The 15792-nt window shown below is 39.5% G+C and overlaps 1 protein-coding gene across 1 annotated transcript; it reads right to left on the bottom strand.

Moving 5' to 3' along the window:
* Positions 1-1313: 1313 nt before the first annotated feature.
* Positions 1314-7805, bottom strand: LOC138604991 (thioredoxin-related transmembrane protein 2-B). Its single transcript, XM_069677045.1, has 8 exons — positions 7536-7805; positions 6568-6628; positions 6218-6331; positions 4914-4990; positions 4720-4826; positions 4582-4647; positions 4327-4456; positions 1314-3815 (listed from the first exon to the last, which is right to left on the bottom strand). The coding sequence occupies exons 1-8, from the start codon at positions 7722-7724 to the stop codon at positions 3636-3638; spliced, it is 924 nt and encodes a 307-aa protein (XP_069533146.1). The 5' UTR covers positions 7725-7805; the 3' UTR covers positions 1314-3635.
* Positions 7806-15792: the final 7987 nt, after the last annotated feature.

Genomic DNA, 15792 nt, shown 5'->3' with positions numbered 1-15792 from the left:
AGGTCGGATGTGACATTACAGTTACTGGTGTTTACAAACACAAACACCATGTTCCCCATGAGTCTGCTTCTGCTCGAGGTCTCTGCCTGTTAAAGGAAGTTTTTCCTGCTCGTGGTGGATTCATGTTGGTCTCTACAAACAAAACCATCAGGAAGAAGATTTATTTCTATATGTTTATATTTAATGTGTGTAAGCGCTGCCACAGGGTCGGTGTCAGACAACAAGATTAACAGCACGCTGCAGAAACCTAAATATTCACAGAGTGACACGTTTCGCTGAAAGCAGGGAGTTCTGATACGAGGTTTTCTTTCCTTAAGCTGGCTCAACAAAGGCTGGAGCACCAGTTAGACATAACCGGTATCACGAAGGTGGTTATGAACCTTCTCTGTTAACCCAGGCTTCCTGCTTCAGGCTCTGAGCACGCTCACAGAAAAAGGGCTGTTTTACGTGTCATTTGACGCCACTTCTGCACTAAAAGGAGCGATCATCGGCCGTCTGCTTCAGTCAGACTGTTTAAATGAGAAGCAATGATTAAAAGTAATTACGGTAAAAACCAACACTGCTGCAGCAAAAAGGCAAGAGAGAGGAATGCTGCAAAAAATGGCAGCATTAATACGTAAATGAGTGTATTTATTTAATCAACCGCTACGTGTTACTGTACCTGCACGGCTTCGTTCTGTGGCTTTACAACGTTACGGTTCCTAAAGTTTACATTTACACACGAGCTCAGCTGAGGAGCTCAGCAGACCCGACCGATCTCGCTTCATAGTACACCCCCTGGAGATTTGTCATCAGGAAACACGACTTGCACATATAAAGGACGAGATCAGCAAAGAGAGGGGACATACCAACTTGTCCACAGGGGGCGCCAACATCAACACAACATTAAAGTTCCACACAGGAGCTTTAAACGTCCTCTATAAGTACCGGCATTTGAAAAACACTGTAGGAAACTTGAGCAGACTTTGAGGAGCTCTGACAGCTGGAGAAAAAACGAAGCATCTTTTGGTTGTTTTCTAATTCAGACATTAGCAGATGTCTGGAGTTCAACTGACTTTCACTGTAGACAAACATCTTCATGTTGACTCCTGATGGCAACAAGTGCACCAACACATCAGTACCATGTAAGCCAGTAAAACTGACGAGCAACCAATCTCTCATTTGTAAAAGTTGTACTGGCAGAGCGAGCAAACGCAGTTTCATTGAATCGACTTATAAGATTTTATTATTCTGACTTCCCATCTTGTAAAAAGTTTCTCTGATAACGAATCAAACTACAATCAGTCTGAAGAAAGGAGGCTGCATTCACACGCTTCATGTGCACATTGTTTTATTGCATGAATAACAAACACAGGCCGACTTCTGAGGTGTTTTCAGCTGATTTCTCCAGAAACAAAGGAGCGAACAAAACAAGAAGCTGGAATGAAATGCAACATGACCAAAGTGTACAAGACATAAAAACAGATTTAGTAACAAAATCACGATTAGGAATAAACTCAAAATGAAAATCTGAACAGGTTAAAAATGTACTACAAGCGATAAACAAAAACCTGATAAGGAATGTTTGAGGAAAGAAAAGGAAAGAAAAACTCTTTTTACCGGTTCCAAAAAGAGCTTAAAGGAAACGGGTGAAGGCAGATTGTATGAAATAATTAAAAACTAACGTGGAATGTGATGTTTCATTAGGGCCAGTTTGATGCTAACATGCTCTCAGTTCATCATCATGCTCATACAACGGTTTGACCAGTAGTTGCTCACAAAAGAATTTAGGCAGTAAAAAACATAAGCACAACAGAATCAGTACAAAACCTGAAAGTGTTTCCAAATAAGGAAATGTCTCACAGTTCAGCATTAAATTATATTTTAGAAGCAAATAAATTGAAGGAAAGGAGTGTGAATCTGTAAAAATTAAATGTGTACATAAATTTAAAAAAGTAGAGTTGAGCTTGGTTCAGTCCAAAGAGCAGACATTTAAATCCACATAGACGAAAAGAAACGCCGTGTCTCTATGAGCTGAAGAGGACGTCAGCATTTTTAAATCTTTAAATCGTTGTTTTTTTCCACCGACAGACTGTGTGACCACATCACAGAAAGGATCCCTACAGAGAGACATTTTTGTAAAAGAGGAATATTATTTTTTGCCCCTAGGAACAGCTCACTGACTCGCTTTAAAGACACCAGACTCCATTGACAAAAACAGTAATTTTACCTCGCAGAACACGGGTCACTGGTCTACCGCTGCCTCGACTGGTTAGTCTGTTTGTGTTACTGTGTGGCTTTAGTTACACTGTTAGCTCTGATTCAACACAATATTTGTGTTAGACAAAATAACATAAACTAACAGATCAAGACAGCAGTAGACCAACCACTCGGTTCTGCAAAGTAAAATGACTGTTTTTGTCAATGGAGTCTGGTGGCTTTGAAGAAAATGATGTAATGCCTGATTCTGGGAGGAAAATTATCTTTATCAAAAAGGTCCGTCTCTGTTAGATTTTAGCTGTGGAGCACCTCTCCATCTGTCTCCACTGAGTGGCAGTTGCACTGTATCAGTTGCACGTCGGCTGAAATCGGGTTTACTACCGGGCTACTTACCCAAAATAAACCAATTTTACTGAGATGCTGAAATAACCTCAATATGATGCAGATTTGCAAAAAGCTTGTTGTCTTGCAGATAGACCTGACAAAGCATAAATTCAACAGCTTTTAAAATGCTTGTTTTTTGAATGGAGTTTGGCTTGACCATTTTGAATGCAACGTCAGCACGTCAGGAGAAATAGTATTTCACCAGACAGTGCTATTAAAACTGAATTTACGCTTTGTCAGGTCTCTGTGCCAGACGACAAGCAAGCAACTTTTAAAATGCTTGTTTTTTTGAATGGAGTTTGGTTAGACCATTTTTGATGACACGTCGGGAGAATCTCAAGTAAAAAATAAACTGCCTTGGCTGCTTATGGAATACTGAGTGAAACTCTGTCTACACAGCAACAACTGTGTGTGTGTGCGTGTGTGTGTGTGTGTGCGTGTGTGTGTGTGCGTGTGTGTACCTTTGAGTTTTAACTTACATAAACATACAATTAATCATAGAATAATTATTAAAAAATCTACTCTGAATTAAATTAGTTGCATAAAATAATCTTAATCAAAAACAACAAAGTAGCATCACATTCATTGCTCCCTTTCAGTTCATTAGTAAATGCTCGGCTCTCTCAGACTTCACAGCTTTCACATGTACAGTGTAGACTACACAGGGCACAGGCCTGATACTGACACACTGGACCAGGTGTTAACATTACAACCTGCTGCTGAAGCTCTGGTTTGCTCCTCCGCTAAAGTGTTTTATTTGTTCTTTAATGATGGGAAAGCAGAGCGAGGTCACTGCAGCTGCACCGGGGTCACGTTAGAAAGTTTAGAGTTAAATGTTGCTGGAGAGAAACAAACTCTGAAACATTAAAAACAGAAAACAAGATAAAGGTTTGGACTTTTTCTTTGTAGTAATACTTTGAGGAGGAGGAGGAGGAGGAGGAGGAGGAGGAGGGTTGACCAGTCTTATTCTGCTTCAAACAAACTGAACACTTTGAAGAGGAGCGACATGTTTCCATCCAGAGGAAGTCCAAGCTGAGAGATACAAACCGTCCTTATTTGTCCTTCTTGGACTCAAGCTCGTCCTCCTGGGCGTCGCCTCCCTGCTGCTCTGGCTCCTCCTCCTCGGGGACCGGGGGAAACTGGGACTGGCCGAGCTTGTCTCCTTTGTTCTTGTTGAGCTTCTTGGATTTCTGGTAGAGTTCGTTCAGGTTGAACTCCCGGATGATGTTCTCCTGGTTGGCGAGAGACGGAGACGGTTACTGAGGTGAGTTTGTATGAATTTTTGAAGCAAAAAAAAACCTCTTTAAAATTAAGCTATTTTACCAATAACCCACAAAACGGATTTGTTTCCCACACATAGACTAAACCTGGGCAGGCCGTGCAGGTATACTTTCCTACCAATTAAAGCATTTTGAGTAGGGCCCCGTTTCATTTGTTATAAAAGCTCACGTCCTCTCCCTCATGTGATCTTTAAAGAAAGCGTGTTTTTACTGATCCAGTCTTTAACTCCAGCTTTCATGAAGAAGAGGACACAGCGTACGAATCAAAGAGATTCATCAAGTGCCGATTTTATCCATAGGCCTTGAAGGGATCTGTTTTTATCTTGTTATCACAGTGGACAATAAACAACGCTCCTAAGTTTTAACTCCGCCCCTTTAAATGAAGCTGAAAATATAGCTGAATGTTCAGCAGTCATGTATTTTCTGAGAAACAGTCACAGATCTGAAGTCTGACCAGTCTGACCTCAGTGAAGCTCCACGATACTGCTCTACCCTTCTTGTCCACCTGGGGGCGCCGCATCACCTCCTTCCCCCCCTGAAACAACACCAGGGAGGGGAGCTGTTTGGACAGCGGGGATGTAGAAACTCTGTACCTATGGAGCAGAAATAAATCCACGTGAGACATCATGTTCACATTTCTCGCTGCCTCCTTAAGAGTCTTAAGATTGACAGACTTTTATTTTGTCAAAAGAACAACAGAGAATAAAACACAACTTACTTTTTGGAAACCTCTCCATAACGTCCGATGTCCACTTTGCCAAACTTGAGGCCGGCGCAGTTATACCTGAAACACAAAAATAAGTTACTCTGCTTCATGTTGCAGAGTGGACTTCATGCTTTCACCGAGGAGTCTTACTTCAGAGAGAGATCGGCGTAGACTGAAGCGAAGGACTGACACTCTGGAGACCAGTTGGCGAAGAATTCAACGATCCACGTCACACGACTGTCTCTGTCCAGCTCATCCTGCACGCACACACACACACAAACAACACACGCTTGTGAGAAGTTGGTTACAGACAAGCAGCTGCTAAATCCACCACGTTTACTCACGTCGATGGTTTTGTCACTGAAGTATTTGATGTACTCTGGTCCCATGTAGAGAGGAGGCTTACAGGTCATCAGAAACACTGAGACACACAAAGAAGCAACACAAGAGGTTAAACATCAGGATATTTTCACAGAACCAGTGCTGAAAGCATCAATTCATTAGGGCTTTGTGTCTATTTAGAGTTTTTCACGAGTGCAAGTCCCACGTGTTTACATATTTTGGGACCTGGTAGATGCTTCAGGCAGCAGCTGTTAAACGGGCTGAAATGGCTTCAGGGAAAATGTTCCAAATCAAAGTGTGTCCACTAAAAGTTGTTATTTTCCACTGACAGGCTCAGATTGTTGTTCTCAGTGTGCGACAACATTACAGAAAGGATCCCTACAGAGACGGATACACCGGAAACAGACGTTACATCGCTCTCTTCAAACACACCAGACTCCATTGACAAAAACTCATTTTACATGGCAGAATGCCGGAGCTGCTGGTCTGCCTCTGCTACAAACACTCTTTTGTTTTTGTAATTGTGTGTAACATAAATGTTGTTTGTTCAGAGATAACAATTTCTAACACCAAAGTCACACAATTATTTCAAAAGAACAAACTGACCGAGGCAGCGATGGACCAGCATCTCCTGCTTTCAGCAACATAAAATTACAGCTTTTTATCAATGGGGTCTTGTGGCTTTGAGGAGAGCGATGTAACGTCTGTTTCTGGTTAAAACAAAGAGGTCTATCTCTGTAGGGATCCTTTCTGTATTGTTGTCAGACACTTAGAACAACAATATGATCAATCTGATCGATCGAGGATTATGTTGCAGCCATTACAGCCCGCCTTGCACCTGCCGGGAAGCCACTAACTGAGATTTCAAAACTTTTTCTCCAAGGAGTCATTTAGATCCAAAAATTTGAAATAATAAATGCAAGGTTTAAAGAACAAAACGTTTAACTGGATAATTTTAGCTGCCTTCGTCATGTAAGCCTGGACACAAACTGCCAATGTGTTGGTCTGTTCTCAATACTCGTTGACTTCCTGGCAGTGGCTCTTAACTCCAAACCCCTTGGCTCCTACAACAGATGTAGTTAAATCTTTGAATCTAGTCTCAAACGAAAGGATGCACGATTTATATTATTTCCATTAAATACCAATAAGATAATTTACCTGCTTCTCACAGCAAATACAGATTAGATTACTGTTAATTTCACATTGTTGTGGTTTAGTAACAAACCAGACCTCGGATTTTGAGACGTGCATTTCTGAGGACGAGTCCGCAGATATGCGTGTGTGTAACAGTAAAGGTTGCACTGACCTATGCAGAGTGTCAGGTAGAGCAGTCCCATCCTGATGTCCAGTCTGAAGAACAGGATGACGTTGGCCACTTTGCTGAACAGGATGATGTTGCCAACATGCTGCTCCACGGTTACTGACATGAACAGATACAGACACACGTTAAATTATTTCATTTCCAAATGCCACAAAAAAAACATTTAAATCAGCAGAAGATAAGGACACTTATTTTTTTATTCAAAATCTAGAGCTGTGCCATTTCTAAGATTTAAACGGAAGAGGTTTAGTTGAACATGAAAATAGCAGATATTTAGTGATCATCATCCTATTGCTGACCTGGAAAAGTGTATGCTAAAGACAAAATTCACTCACTGGCTCGTCTGTTCTTCATCATGACAATGGCACTGAGGAACATGAGGATCTCCACCTCTCTCTGTGAACACAAACATGACAGTTAACCAGTCTGTTCAAACTGGTTTCATCCCTCCAGAGTCGTACAAACATGTTTTTATACAAGGTGTTGACAGTCAACATGTCTCACTGTTTTCTAGCTCAATGATGATTGCGAAATAGAGTGTGAAAACATTTACATCACTACCAGTCAGCCTACCCTTTGTGATACAATAATTAAACATAAAATGGTCATAAATCATAACATCATTACATGAATTCTGCAGCTGTAGGTTGAGTGCTATGAAAAACTATCTACAGTGCAATGTAGCAGGATGTTTTCAGGACGACCTTGAAAGTTGCATCAGGTGTGTATACAACAACATGCAAGCATCTCCTCCAGAATACCAATCTAAATACAAAAATTAAGAGCTTTAAGATATATGTGCTCGTTGATGTAGATTCTTGTTTGCAGACTAAGATGCGAGACTTTTAACACCTTACAATGGGTCCAGTGTTGAATTCGGTAAACTATCTAACCTAGCCTGACCCTATCTTCTACCCCTATAATTTAGCTTACCAAGCTTAGCTAGCCTACGCTGCACCAACAATGGAAGGCGTAATGCGACTAGCTTCAAGTTATTTCTGTATTTAAAATATGCCCATTCAATAAGTTTGCATGTGCCGTATATAATATGCCGCTTCAATTAATAAATGTGAGTTATACACTAAGTTATATGACGTGATTTTCTCTGCCTAGAAACAAAAACGTATGACTTTTCGTTTTCTTGAAGGGAGTTTGGCCTGCCCTTCTCTCCTTATAGCTAATGTCAGCTAGCCAATGCTGTCAGTCTGTCCAACGAACAAACGGTGTCTATGAACTGAGCAGCGACCATAAGCTAGCTAGTTGATACCACTTATTGAAAAAACCCTGTAAATTTTGTACGGACCCAGTCGAAGTCGCAGGAGTTGCCGTCCTCTCGCTGAGTGGAAAGATGGTCGCAGATGCCAGGCGTTTTGCGTACAGCTAGAAAGGCTACAGACATGAAGAGAGACGCTATATAGTAAGGCTTCAGCAGCCACTTGTACACCTGCGGCAGGTGGTACAGGAAAGCAAATAACGGCGTCAAAAGAGCCATTTTTTAACTGTCGTTATACAATTAAAACAGGAATTGAACCCCGAAAAGGCCGAGGTCGCCCGTGATGGAACCGTTAGCTTAAAATGAATGCACGACGCTAGCTTGATGTTCAGCTAGCCGTGTGAAAGTGGTCGGAATACCACTTCCGGTTTACATGTTCAAAATAAAACCATTTAAAGTTACATGTCACGCACCGTGTGACATTTACATGAATTTAATGGCATCAGAAAATGTACACCAAGTAAACATGACATTTTGTTTATATTTATATACGTTTTTGTGTTTTATTACAACCACTAGACCAAAATTTACATATATTGGCTTTTAATTTGAAGGTGCAATACCTCATTTCCTATTCGCTGTGGTTAATTCTTCGTAGCTTGGTTCAGCTTTGCAGTATGCAGTCGGCAAAATTGTAAAGAAATCCTGATTTAAATGGGGCGGAAATAGGTGTGGAGGTCAATCCGGACAATGTGTTATAACAGGCGCTGATTGGTCGGGGCAGAGAACAGGTCACTGCTGATTGGTTCATTGTGGTGCGGTAATACCTGTCCCATCGGAAGAATATTTAGGAATTTACATCAAGGATTCATCCTAGACTGTATAAATAAATGGATGGCGAGGTCACGCATTTGTTTGTCAACTGCCTTTTGAAACCCCGAGTTCAGAATTTCGGCCTCCATAATGTTGGTTTTCTGGAGTCAGAAGTGACCATACTGGCATTTGGATTAGACGTTGGCACTGGAGAGAAGCGGAGATTGGCAAACTCCAAGTTATTAAAGCTATACAGTCTGTGCCCAAAACTCGGAGGCGGGCATCCTAAATTGAGGAAGTGTAGTTTAGCGAGCTCCCTGGCCTCCACCAGATGACGTGTTTAAGTAGCCTGGTGGAGGTTTTCAGGGCCCATTGGAGAAGTGGATCGCATCCTCCAAAGGCACAGAGCGAAATTGCATTTTTTTTTCCTACCATAATGGCATTAGCTCCCCATAATACCATGATAGGACTGAGGTTGAAAATCGGCGAACTGGTCCTTTAATGTAATTAAAACTTATGAGTTATATAAAATTCTCCCCGGTCAGTTGTCATGAAAGAGAAATGAGCTACAGAAACCAAAACAAATTCTTTATACCAGGCTGTGAACATGTTTATTTATGATGTCAAGTTGGACATTTTAACACGTGTGCTAATGAGGATTGACTCACTTTTGGAGTAAGCATCGAGTGGACACTCGGGGAACTGCAGTTTGGAACTTCCTTGTTGCCGTTATTTATCAGCAATGCAGGTTGCTTGGGATTGAGAAGCTTCAATGTAATACCTTCACCTATGTGTCCACCAGGTCCAGTAATGTATAGGTTCTGCAGTGCTTTCATAACGCTAAGCTATCCTATGTTCTCTCGAGATCTCGACTTATTTATCTCGTTATCTCGAGATAACAAAGCTGGTTTTCTCGAGATAACGGGATCATTTTCTGTCGATCTACTGTGACCATGCTGCCATTGCCCACACTAATGAGGGAAGTTAAGCCTGTTTCTATGTTTGATTTGTGCTTTTGCACCTCTAGGATATGAACTGTCATTAATTCTTTATCCAGGAGAACCATTGTTGTTATCTTGAGATAACGAGAAAAATAAGTTGAGATCTCAAGAAAACAACCGGAAATTACTCGTTATGACAGACAGGAAAACGGAGTAAATAATATGTATGGATAAATGTCCGCTTAGGGTTTCTGAACAGGTTAACCCAACCCAAAATCCAAAGTACAAAAACATCATCTTGTTTTAGCTGCAGCCTTCTTCACGACAAAAATGTCCTTGTCATACCACGAAAGCACAGATAGCTAAAAATAAAAACAGTCTGGGAGAAGCTTTGCTGTAGCTATTTCCTGTATACGTCAATGTCATGTAGAAAGGAGCACCTCCTTCAGCAGGGACAAAAACAGGCAAAACTGAAAGCAGTCTTGTGAGTCTTCAAGAGTATTGGGAGAGAAACACCTGAAACATGTCCAGACTATTGTGAGAACATTGTTTTTCTTGCTTTGTGGTTCATTTATGTGATGGGGAGGTGATATTTTTAAAAACACCAAAGCGAGCTGAGTGTAAGCACACTACAAAATAATCAGGTAGCGCATGTGTGAAATACAGAGGTGGAGGGGCTTGGCAGGCTATTATTTTTCAAACGGCATTCTTTAGAGATCACAAGAAAAGTATTTCATGATGTTGAGATGACAGTTCTTCTTCTTCTTCGTTATTGTGTTGCACTGGTTCCGAATTGCATACTGACTTGTGAAACTTCTACATCTACAGGACAACAGCAATGAGTTTTTATCTGTGTTAAAACTTTCTCGGGGATATTTTCAGCACTGTTATTGAAGTCCTGGTTTAATCTCCGTTTGAACCTTTGACAGCCAAACTGATCCACTTCCAGTGGATAAAATTAACCCCCCAAAACCTGAACCGCTGAGGAACGCTCACTCGATGTTCATTCCACCACGCTTCAAGGAGCACAGGTACATCTACCCGCTCTGCAGCATTCCTCACAGCACATGTCACTTCACTGTTACAACTCAAGATGTGCCAGAGACCTGCTCACCATGGAGGGATTACTGCATGGGCTTACTGGACCAGAGCCTCATTTCTGGTTGGGAAATAAGTAAAACCAACAAAGAGACACAAATTGAGCTTAAAGACATAAAATGAATAGAAAGAACCACAAAACATCCATGAATGAGACTCGAAACTGCCAAAAGAGACACAAAATGACCTCAGAGACGCAGAACAACCAACAAGTGACACAAAACGACCACAAAAAGGTAAAAAACAAACTTGTATAGACACAAAAATAACCAAAGAGAACCACAAAACAACAACAAAGAGCCTTAAAGACCAGAATGAGACTCGAAACTGCCTAAAGAGACACAAATTGACCACAAAGATATAAATATTCTTTTGTGAAACTTCTGCTTCCACAGCAGGACAAATACGATGAGTTTTAATTTGTGTTAAAACTGGAAGAAAGTTATCTTTGTACATTTTTCTTTTAATCACACCTGGTTTAATCTCTGTTTGAACCTTTGACAGGAAAACTGATCCAGGGCCAGTGAATGGAAAGAACCACCCACAACCTGAACGACCAAAGACGCATCGCTCGATAGACTTTCCTCAAGGCTTCAGGGCCAACGGGTACATCACACATCAAGATCACTGAACTGATTTCTCAAAAGCTCTCCAGGATTGTTGTTTGTCTTCTGGATGTTGAATACTTTGTTCAACATCCAGAACTTTGTTTTTTGCTCGCCGTCTGCAGTCATCGATCTTTTTTGTTCGGTCACATTTTCACTACCAGAGAGCGGAGAAAACAGCACTGCCTCACCACAAAGTGAACTGAAGTTTTGGTTTTTATTTTGTCCACAGGCCTGAGGCTCAATCACTATTCTGTTACCAAATTAGGAAAAACGAATAAATAAATAATGTTTTTAATACCTTAAGGGTCTGTGTCCACTTACGGCGCTTTTTAAGCTGGCAGCGCTCACAACCTTAATTTCAGAGCGCTTCTCGTCGGCGCTCTATGTTGCTATGTTACGAAAGTTGTCTGGCGGCACTTCCACTTCACTCAGTAGTGATCGTTACGTGTGTTTGAAATCGCTCTGTATGCTTGATATCAGCTTTAGTTCAATTAAAATTTACAAAGAAAACATAAAAACAATGTAAAGGAATCGTGTCCTGGCGTTAGCAGCAGCTCTGCACCAGGAAACTGTATCCTTGAAAACAACGAAGGGAAGGGATTTGATATCGTTAGACCTGCCCGTTCTTGATTTTGATTGGTCGGTGAGGGAGAAGTGACATTGATGAGCACGGCGGTGTTACAAAAGTTGAGCTATTTCCAACAGAGGGCGCAGTGAGCATAGCGACAGACAACAGCTGACGCCGAGGGTGTTGCCCTGAGAATGCTGAAAACACTGAACTGCTTTGGTTCGTAAGGAAATTTGTGCTGCCAGTGCAAAAAACATGTTGGTGGACACAGGGCCTACATGAATGACAGTATGGTCACATGCTAACATTAGCTTTTGCCTAACAGTAGCCAATGGGTTATCAACCATGTTGTTGTGACTTAACACAGGGCCCTATGGCCGGATGGCCCTCCTATTGTTATGAGTCAAATGTCTCTTCGATTGCTACATAATCAGGACATGGTGAAATGTCATATGTCCTGCGTTTATTTGACGTGTAACCTTGAACACAGCAGTACATGATGATAACAGCATATGAGCTTCCCACCCTGAGGTTTAGGCCACAAAAAATGGCTGCCGTGTAAATATGGGTCATTTTTCACATAATCCCTCCATGCTGCTCAACCTGCTCTGAAAAGAATCATTTCTGTTTTTACCTTCCAGCATTATGATCCCTCAACTCCTGAGCACCGGTTCCTCCAGGTGTTTTCCCTCCCCGTGGGTCAAGACACCTCCAAAACATGGAAAACGTTCCAGTGCCTGAACTCCACAAGCTGTTGACTGACGACGCATGTCATGGTTAAACCTAAAGTACAGACCGGTGTGAAAAGATAAAACAAAACTGAGGTTCTTATGATTAGTCTTATTTCTTGTCCCAATTTCCCACTGGACTTGAACGCAGCTCTCTGCTGTTTGCTTTGTGCACTCCGCCTGTTTGTGTGATTCATCAGGATATCTACAGTTTATGAGCTCATCAAAGACGCTGTGGATTAACAAAGAAGGTTTCATGGTTTTTAATAAATCTGCTTTTGTACCGAAGCAGAAAAGACACAAACAAATATCGTTAAATATTATATTTCCGACATGTTTTATATAAAATCATATATGTACGTATATAACACAGAAGCAGTTACTGCATTATAAATTGTTGATTTAAGATATAGTTAAAACATGTAAGACAGGATACAAATATATTTCCAAATGCAGAATTTACTTTTGACGGATAAAAACTGAAGACACTTTAAATTGAATTATTATATTAGATATCAGTTATTCCTATTTACATGAACAACAATCACAGATATCTACATCTGAATTTCAACATGTTGAAAAACAAGGAAATGTAATTCAACACTTCAGATATCAAAAAATGAGTTTCAGATATGTCAGATAATTTGACAGATATCTATCTATCTATCTATCTATCTATCTATCTATCTATCTATCATCACTTAGATTTTAACAGCATTTATAAACTCACTTGACAAATATATATGTGTTATGTGTCTCAAATAAAACACTAGTAGCATCATTATCTATATCCTACAGAATAAATGATCATTGTGGCTTAAAATTAGATTTTTGTATCCAACAATTTTCATTTTCTTTCCTTTATTGTTTCAGTTTTCACTTATGAGTAATTATGTTAAATAAGTGTATCTACACATGTATGCTCCAAATATGACTCAACATATGATAAATAAATAAATGGGGATGTATTGCATCTGTAGGTGAAACCATGCCATGATGTCATCCTTAACTCAAACAATGACATCATTTTAGCACCTCCATCATTTTGTTAAAAAATAAAATAAAATAAAAAATAACGTTATTTGTGCCGTTTTCATCCGATATCACACCTCCATATTAAGAATATGCAGAATATTTCATAAAATTACTTGATGATATTTTGTGCCATAGCAATGCCCCATTGCATATAGGGAAGCTGTAAAATAAATAAATAAATTTAAAAAAGTTCCATCATCACTTCCTCCAACGCAAGCAGGAAAATCATGTCAGTAGCACATAGGACGAGGAGGAAGAGCAGCGGGAGGAGATCGGAGGAAAATTTGATTAAAAAATAATAATTCTCTGAAATATTCAGTCTTTTGTTATTTTTACAGTTAAAATAGTCAGAATAGCTGTTGAAATAGCATTTTACAATGCTTTTTTAATATAATTATAGGCTTATTTATTTATTTTCAGAACAAAATGTGTGTCATTGTCTGTGCTCCACTTCCGGATCAGCAGCCGGTACTGGATCGGTTTCAGGATGCAAGTCTCCGATCGCTCAACCAGAGGAAACTGACTCCAGACCAGCTCTCAGCGCGCGACTTTGCCTTCTCATCTCCTCCAATCAGAGCCGCTTAGTCAGCCCTGGCGTAAGTGTGTCAGGCGTCAAACTAGACTGAGCTAGACAGAAATATTCAGGAAGTTTATCTGCGTCTTCAAAGTAAAAGTCCTAAAGGGTGAAACGTCAAATGAAAACTTAGTGAAAAGAAAGGTGAAATATTGATTAAAAAAAACAAAAAAATGTTAATTTTCCTGAAGTATTTTTGCAGCAAAACTTGATACAGATGTTCTATAAATAGTTCTGTCGTATTTTTAGTATAATTTCCATTACTTTAGTCAGCTAAATCTAACTGAAAAGTTTTTTTAAATTATACATTGATTTTCCTCTATTTCTTCTTCATGATAATTTATTGTGTTCGAATCAGGAATTTACTAATTCTAATAAAGAAAAGATAATAAATAAACGAATAAATAAATAAATAAATAATAAGAGATTATATTCTCTCCATCAAATGTGTTCCCCTATGACACACTGTAAAAACTGCATTTTCTGTTTCCAGAAAAACCCCAATAAACAAGACACTATTGTTCTATTTAACTTATTTACTGAGAAGAAAAAAAGTAGGCTAATAGTTCCCAAAATGAAATAGAACATGGAATTTGGTATTAAATTCACTATTACAATGTAATTAATTTATGTTACATTCTGTATGCAATGAGATGATGGTGATTTGGCTAATAATGTATTTATTATTATTATTGTAATTTTTTTTACTGGAAGAACTTAAAAATAAAAAGTTCTGCATATGTGCCGGTGAATTTATCATTTTTTTATTTTTATTTTTGTTAATGATTGTTTAAAAAAGGAACTTTTAAGTGTCCGAAAACATGAAGAAACACGTAGTCATATTAAAAAAACACAAGGAGGTCTTGGTTCTGTATTTGTATAAATTTAGAACCTCTTTTATATCCCCTATTTGTATTTTACATTTGTTTATTATTTGATGCTTGTTGTCTGATTGTTGTCTTGATAAAAAAAAATCTAGGTTTAAACTTATATCATGTCATTTATGATAGTTCTGAAAAAAGTAACAAGTTAAAGAAAAACTTTTTCACGGTTTAGTTTGAAAGGCTTTTGTTGTGAAACTTCCAACAGGAAGTTTATTCTATCGCACTCGCCAGCTTGATTCCGGGCTGTTTCATTATGGTAGCTGTCCCATCTAGCGGCTCGTAAATCAGGAATCCAGACAGGATTATCAGCAGCAGACACCGCCGAGCTGCCGGGTGATATCTCCCGCTACAATTCACCTCCAACACCCGGACCGCCATCGACACTTCCATCCGGACCGACGTGAGGAGAGAGGTAAGCCGCCTCTCTCTGCCTCTCAGCCCGCTTGTCATTTTCAGCTCCCGTTATTAACGGTAGCTGAGATTTTTTAATGAGATTTCGGCACGTTAACGCTACATTTTCCCGGTTTATTTAGCTTCCTGCACATTATTATATATTATACGCAGTTGTAATAAATAAAAATATATAATAAAATATAATTAAAACATGGTTGAATGAGGCCTGTAATTAATTCTAAGCCTCACAGTCCGGTTGAGCAGAGCAGGTCGATGTTATCCAGAGGACAGTGATGTGCCGTTCGCAAACGATTCGGCCTTAAGAACTGACTCCGTGTGACAGCCGATTAATTTTTTTCTTAGATTTTAAATGTATTTTTTGTTTGTACATTTTTAAAAAAGCATAATACTAATGTGAACCTATGACATATTTCTCAAAATACCATCCACAAATATCTCACTTTTGCAATAACATCTCACAGCATGATGAGACTTTGTGTGTTGTGCTGGTTGTCACACCACTTCCTCCCCTTCATGGGAGCACACAATTAAATCGGGGATAGAAATTGCATTACAACAAACAAGTAACATTTTTTAACACATTTTGTGTTATTATTTATTAGCCACATTATTTAGTTGTGAGTAAGTTTTCTGACATCTAAGATAGTTATTCTTCACAAATCCCACTTATTAATAATCAATATG

The sequence above is a fragment of the Semicossyphus pulcher genome, unplaced genomic scaffold (assembly GCF_022749685.1).
Source record: "Semicossyphus pulcher isolate SPU_LCO1_2020_fin unplaced genomic scaffold, fSemPul1.0.p SCAF_27, whole genome shotgun sequence".
In the NCBI taxonomy this organism is placed as follows: Eukaryota; Metazoa; Chordata; class Actinopteri; order Labriformes; family Labridae; genus Semicossyphus; species Semicossyphus pulcher.
The sequence above is the reverse complement of the archived record's forward strand: the minus strand, read 5'-3'. Positions and strand labels throughout refer to the sequence as shown.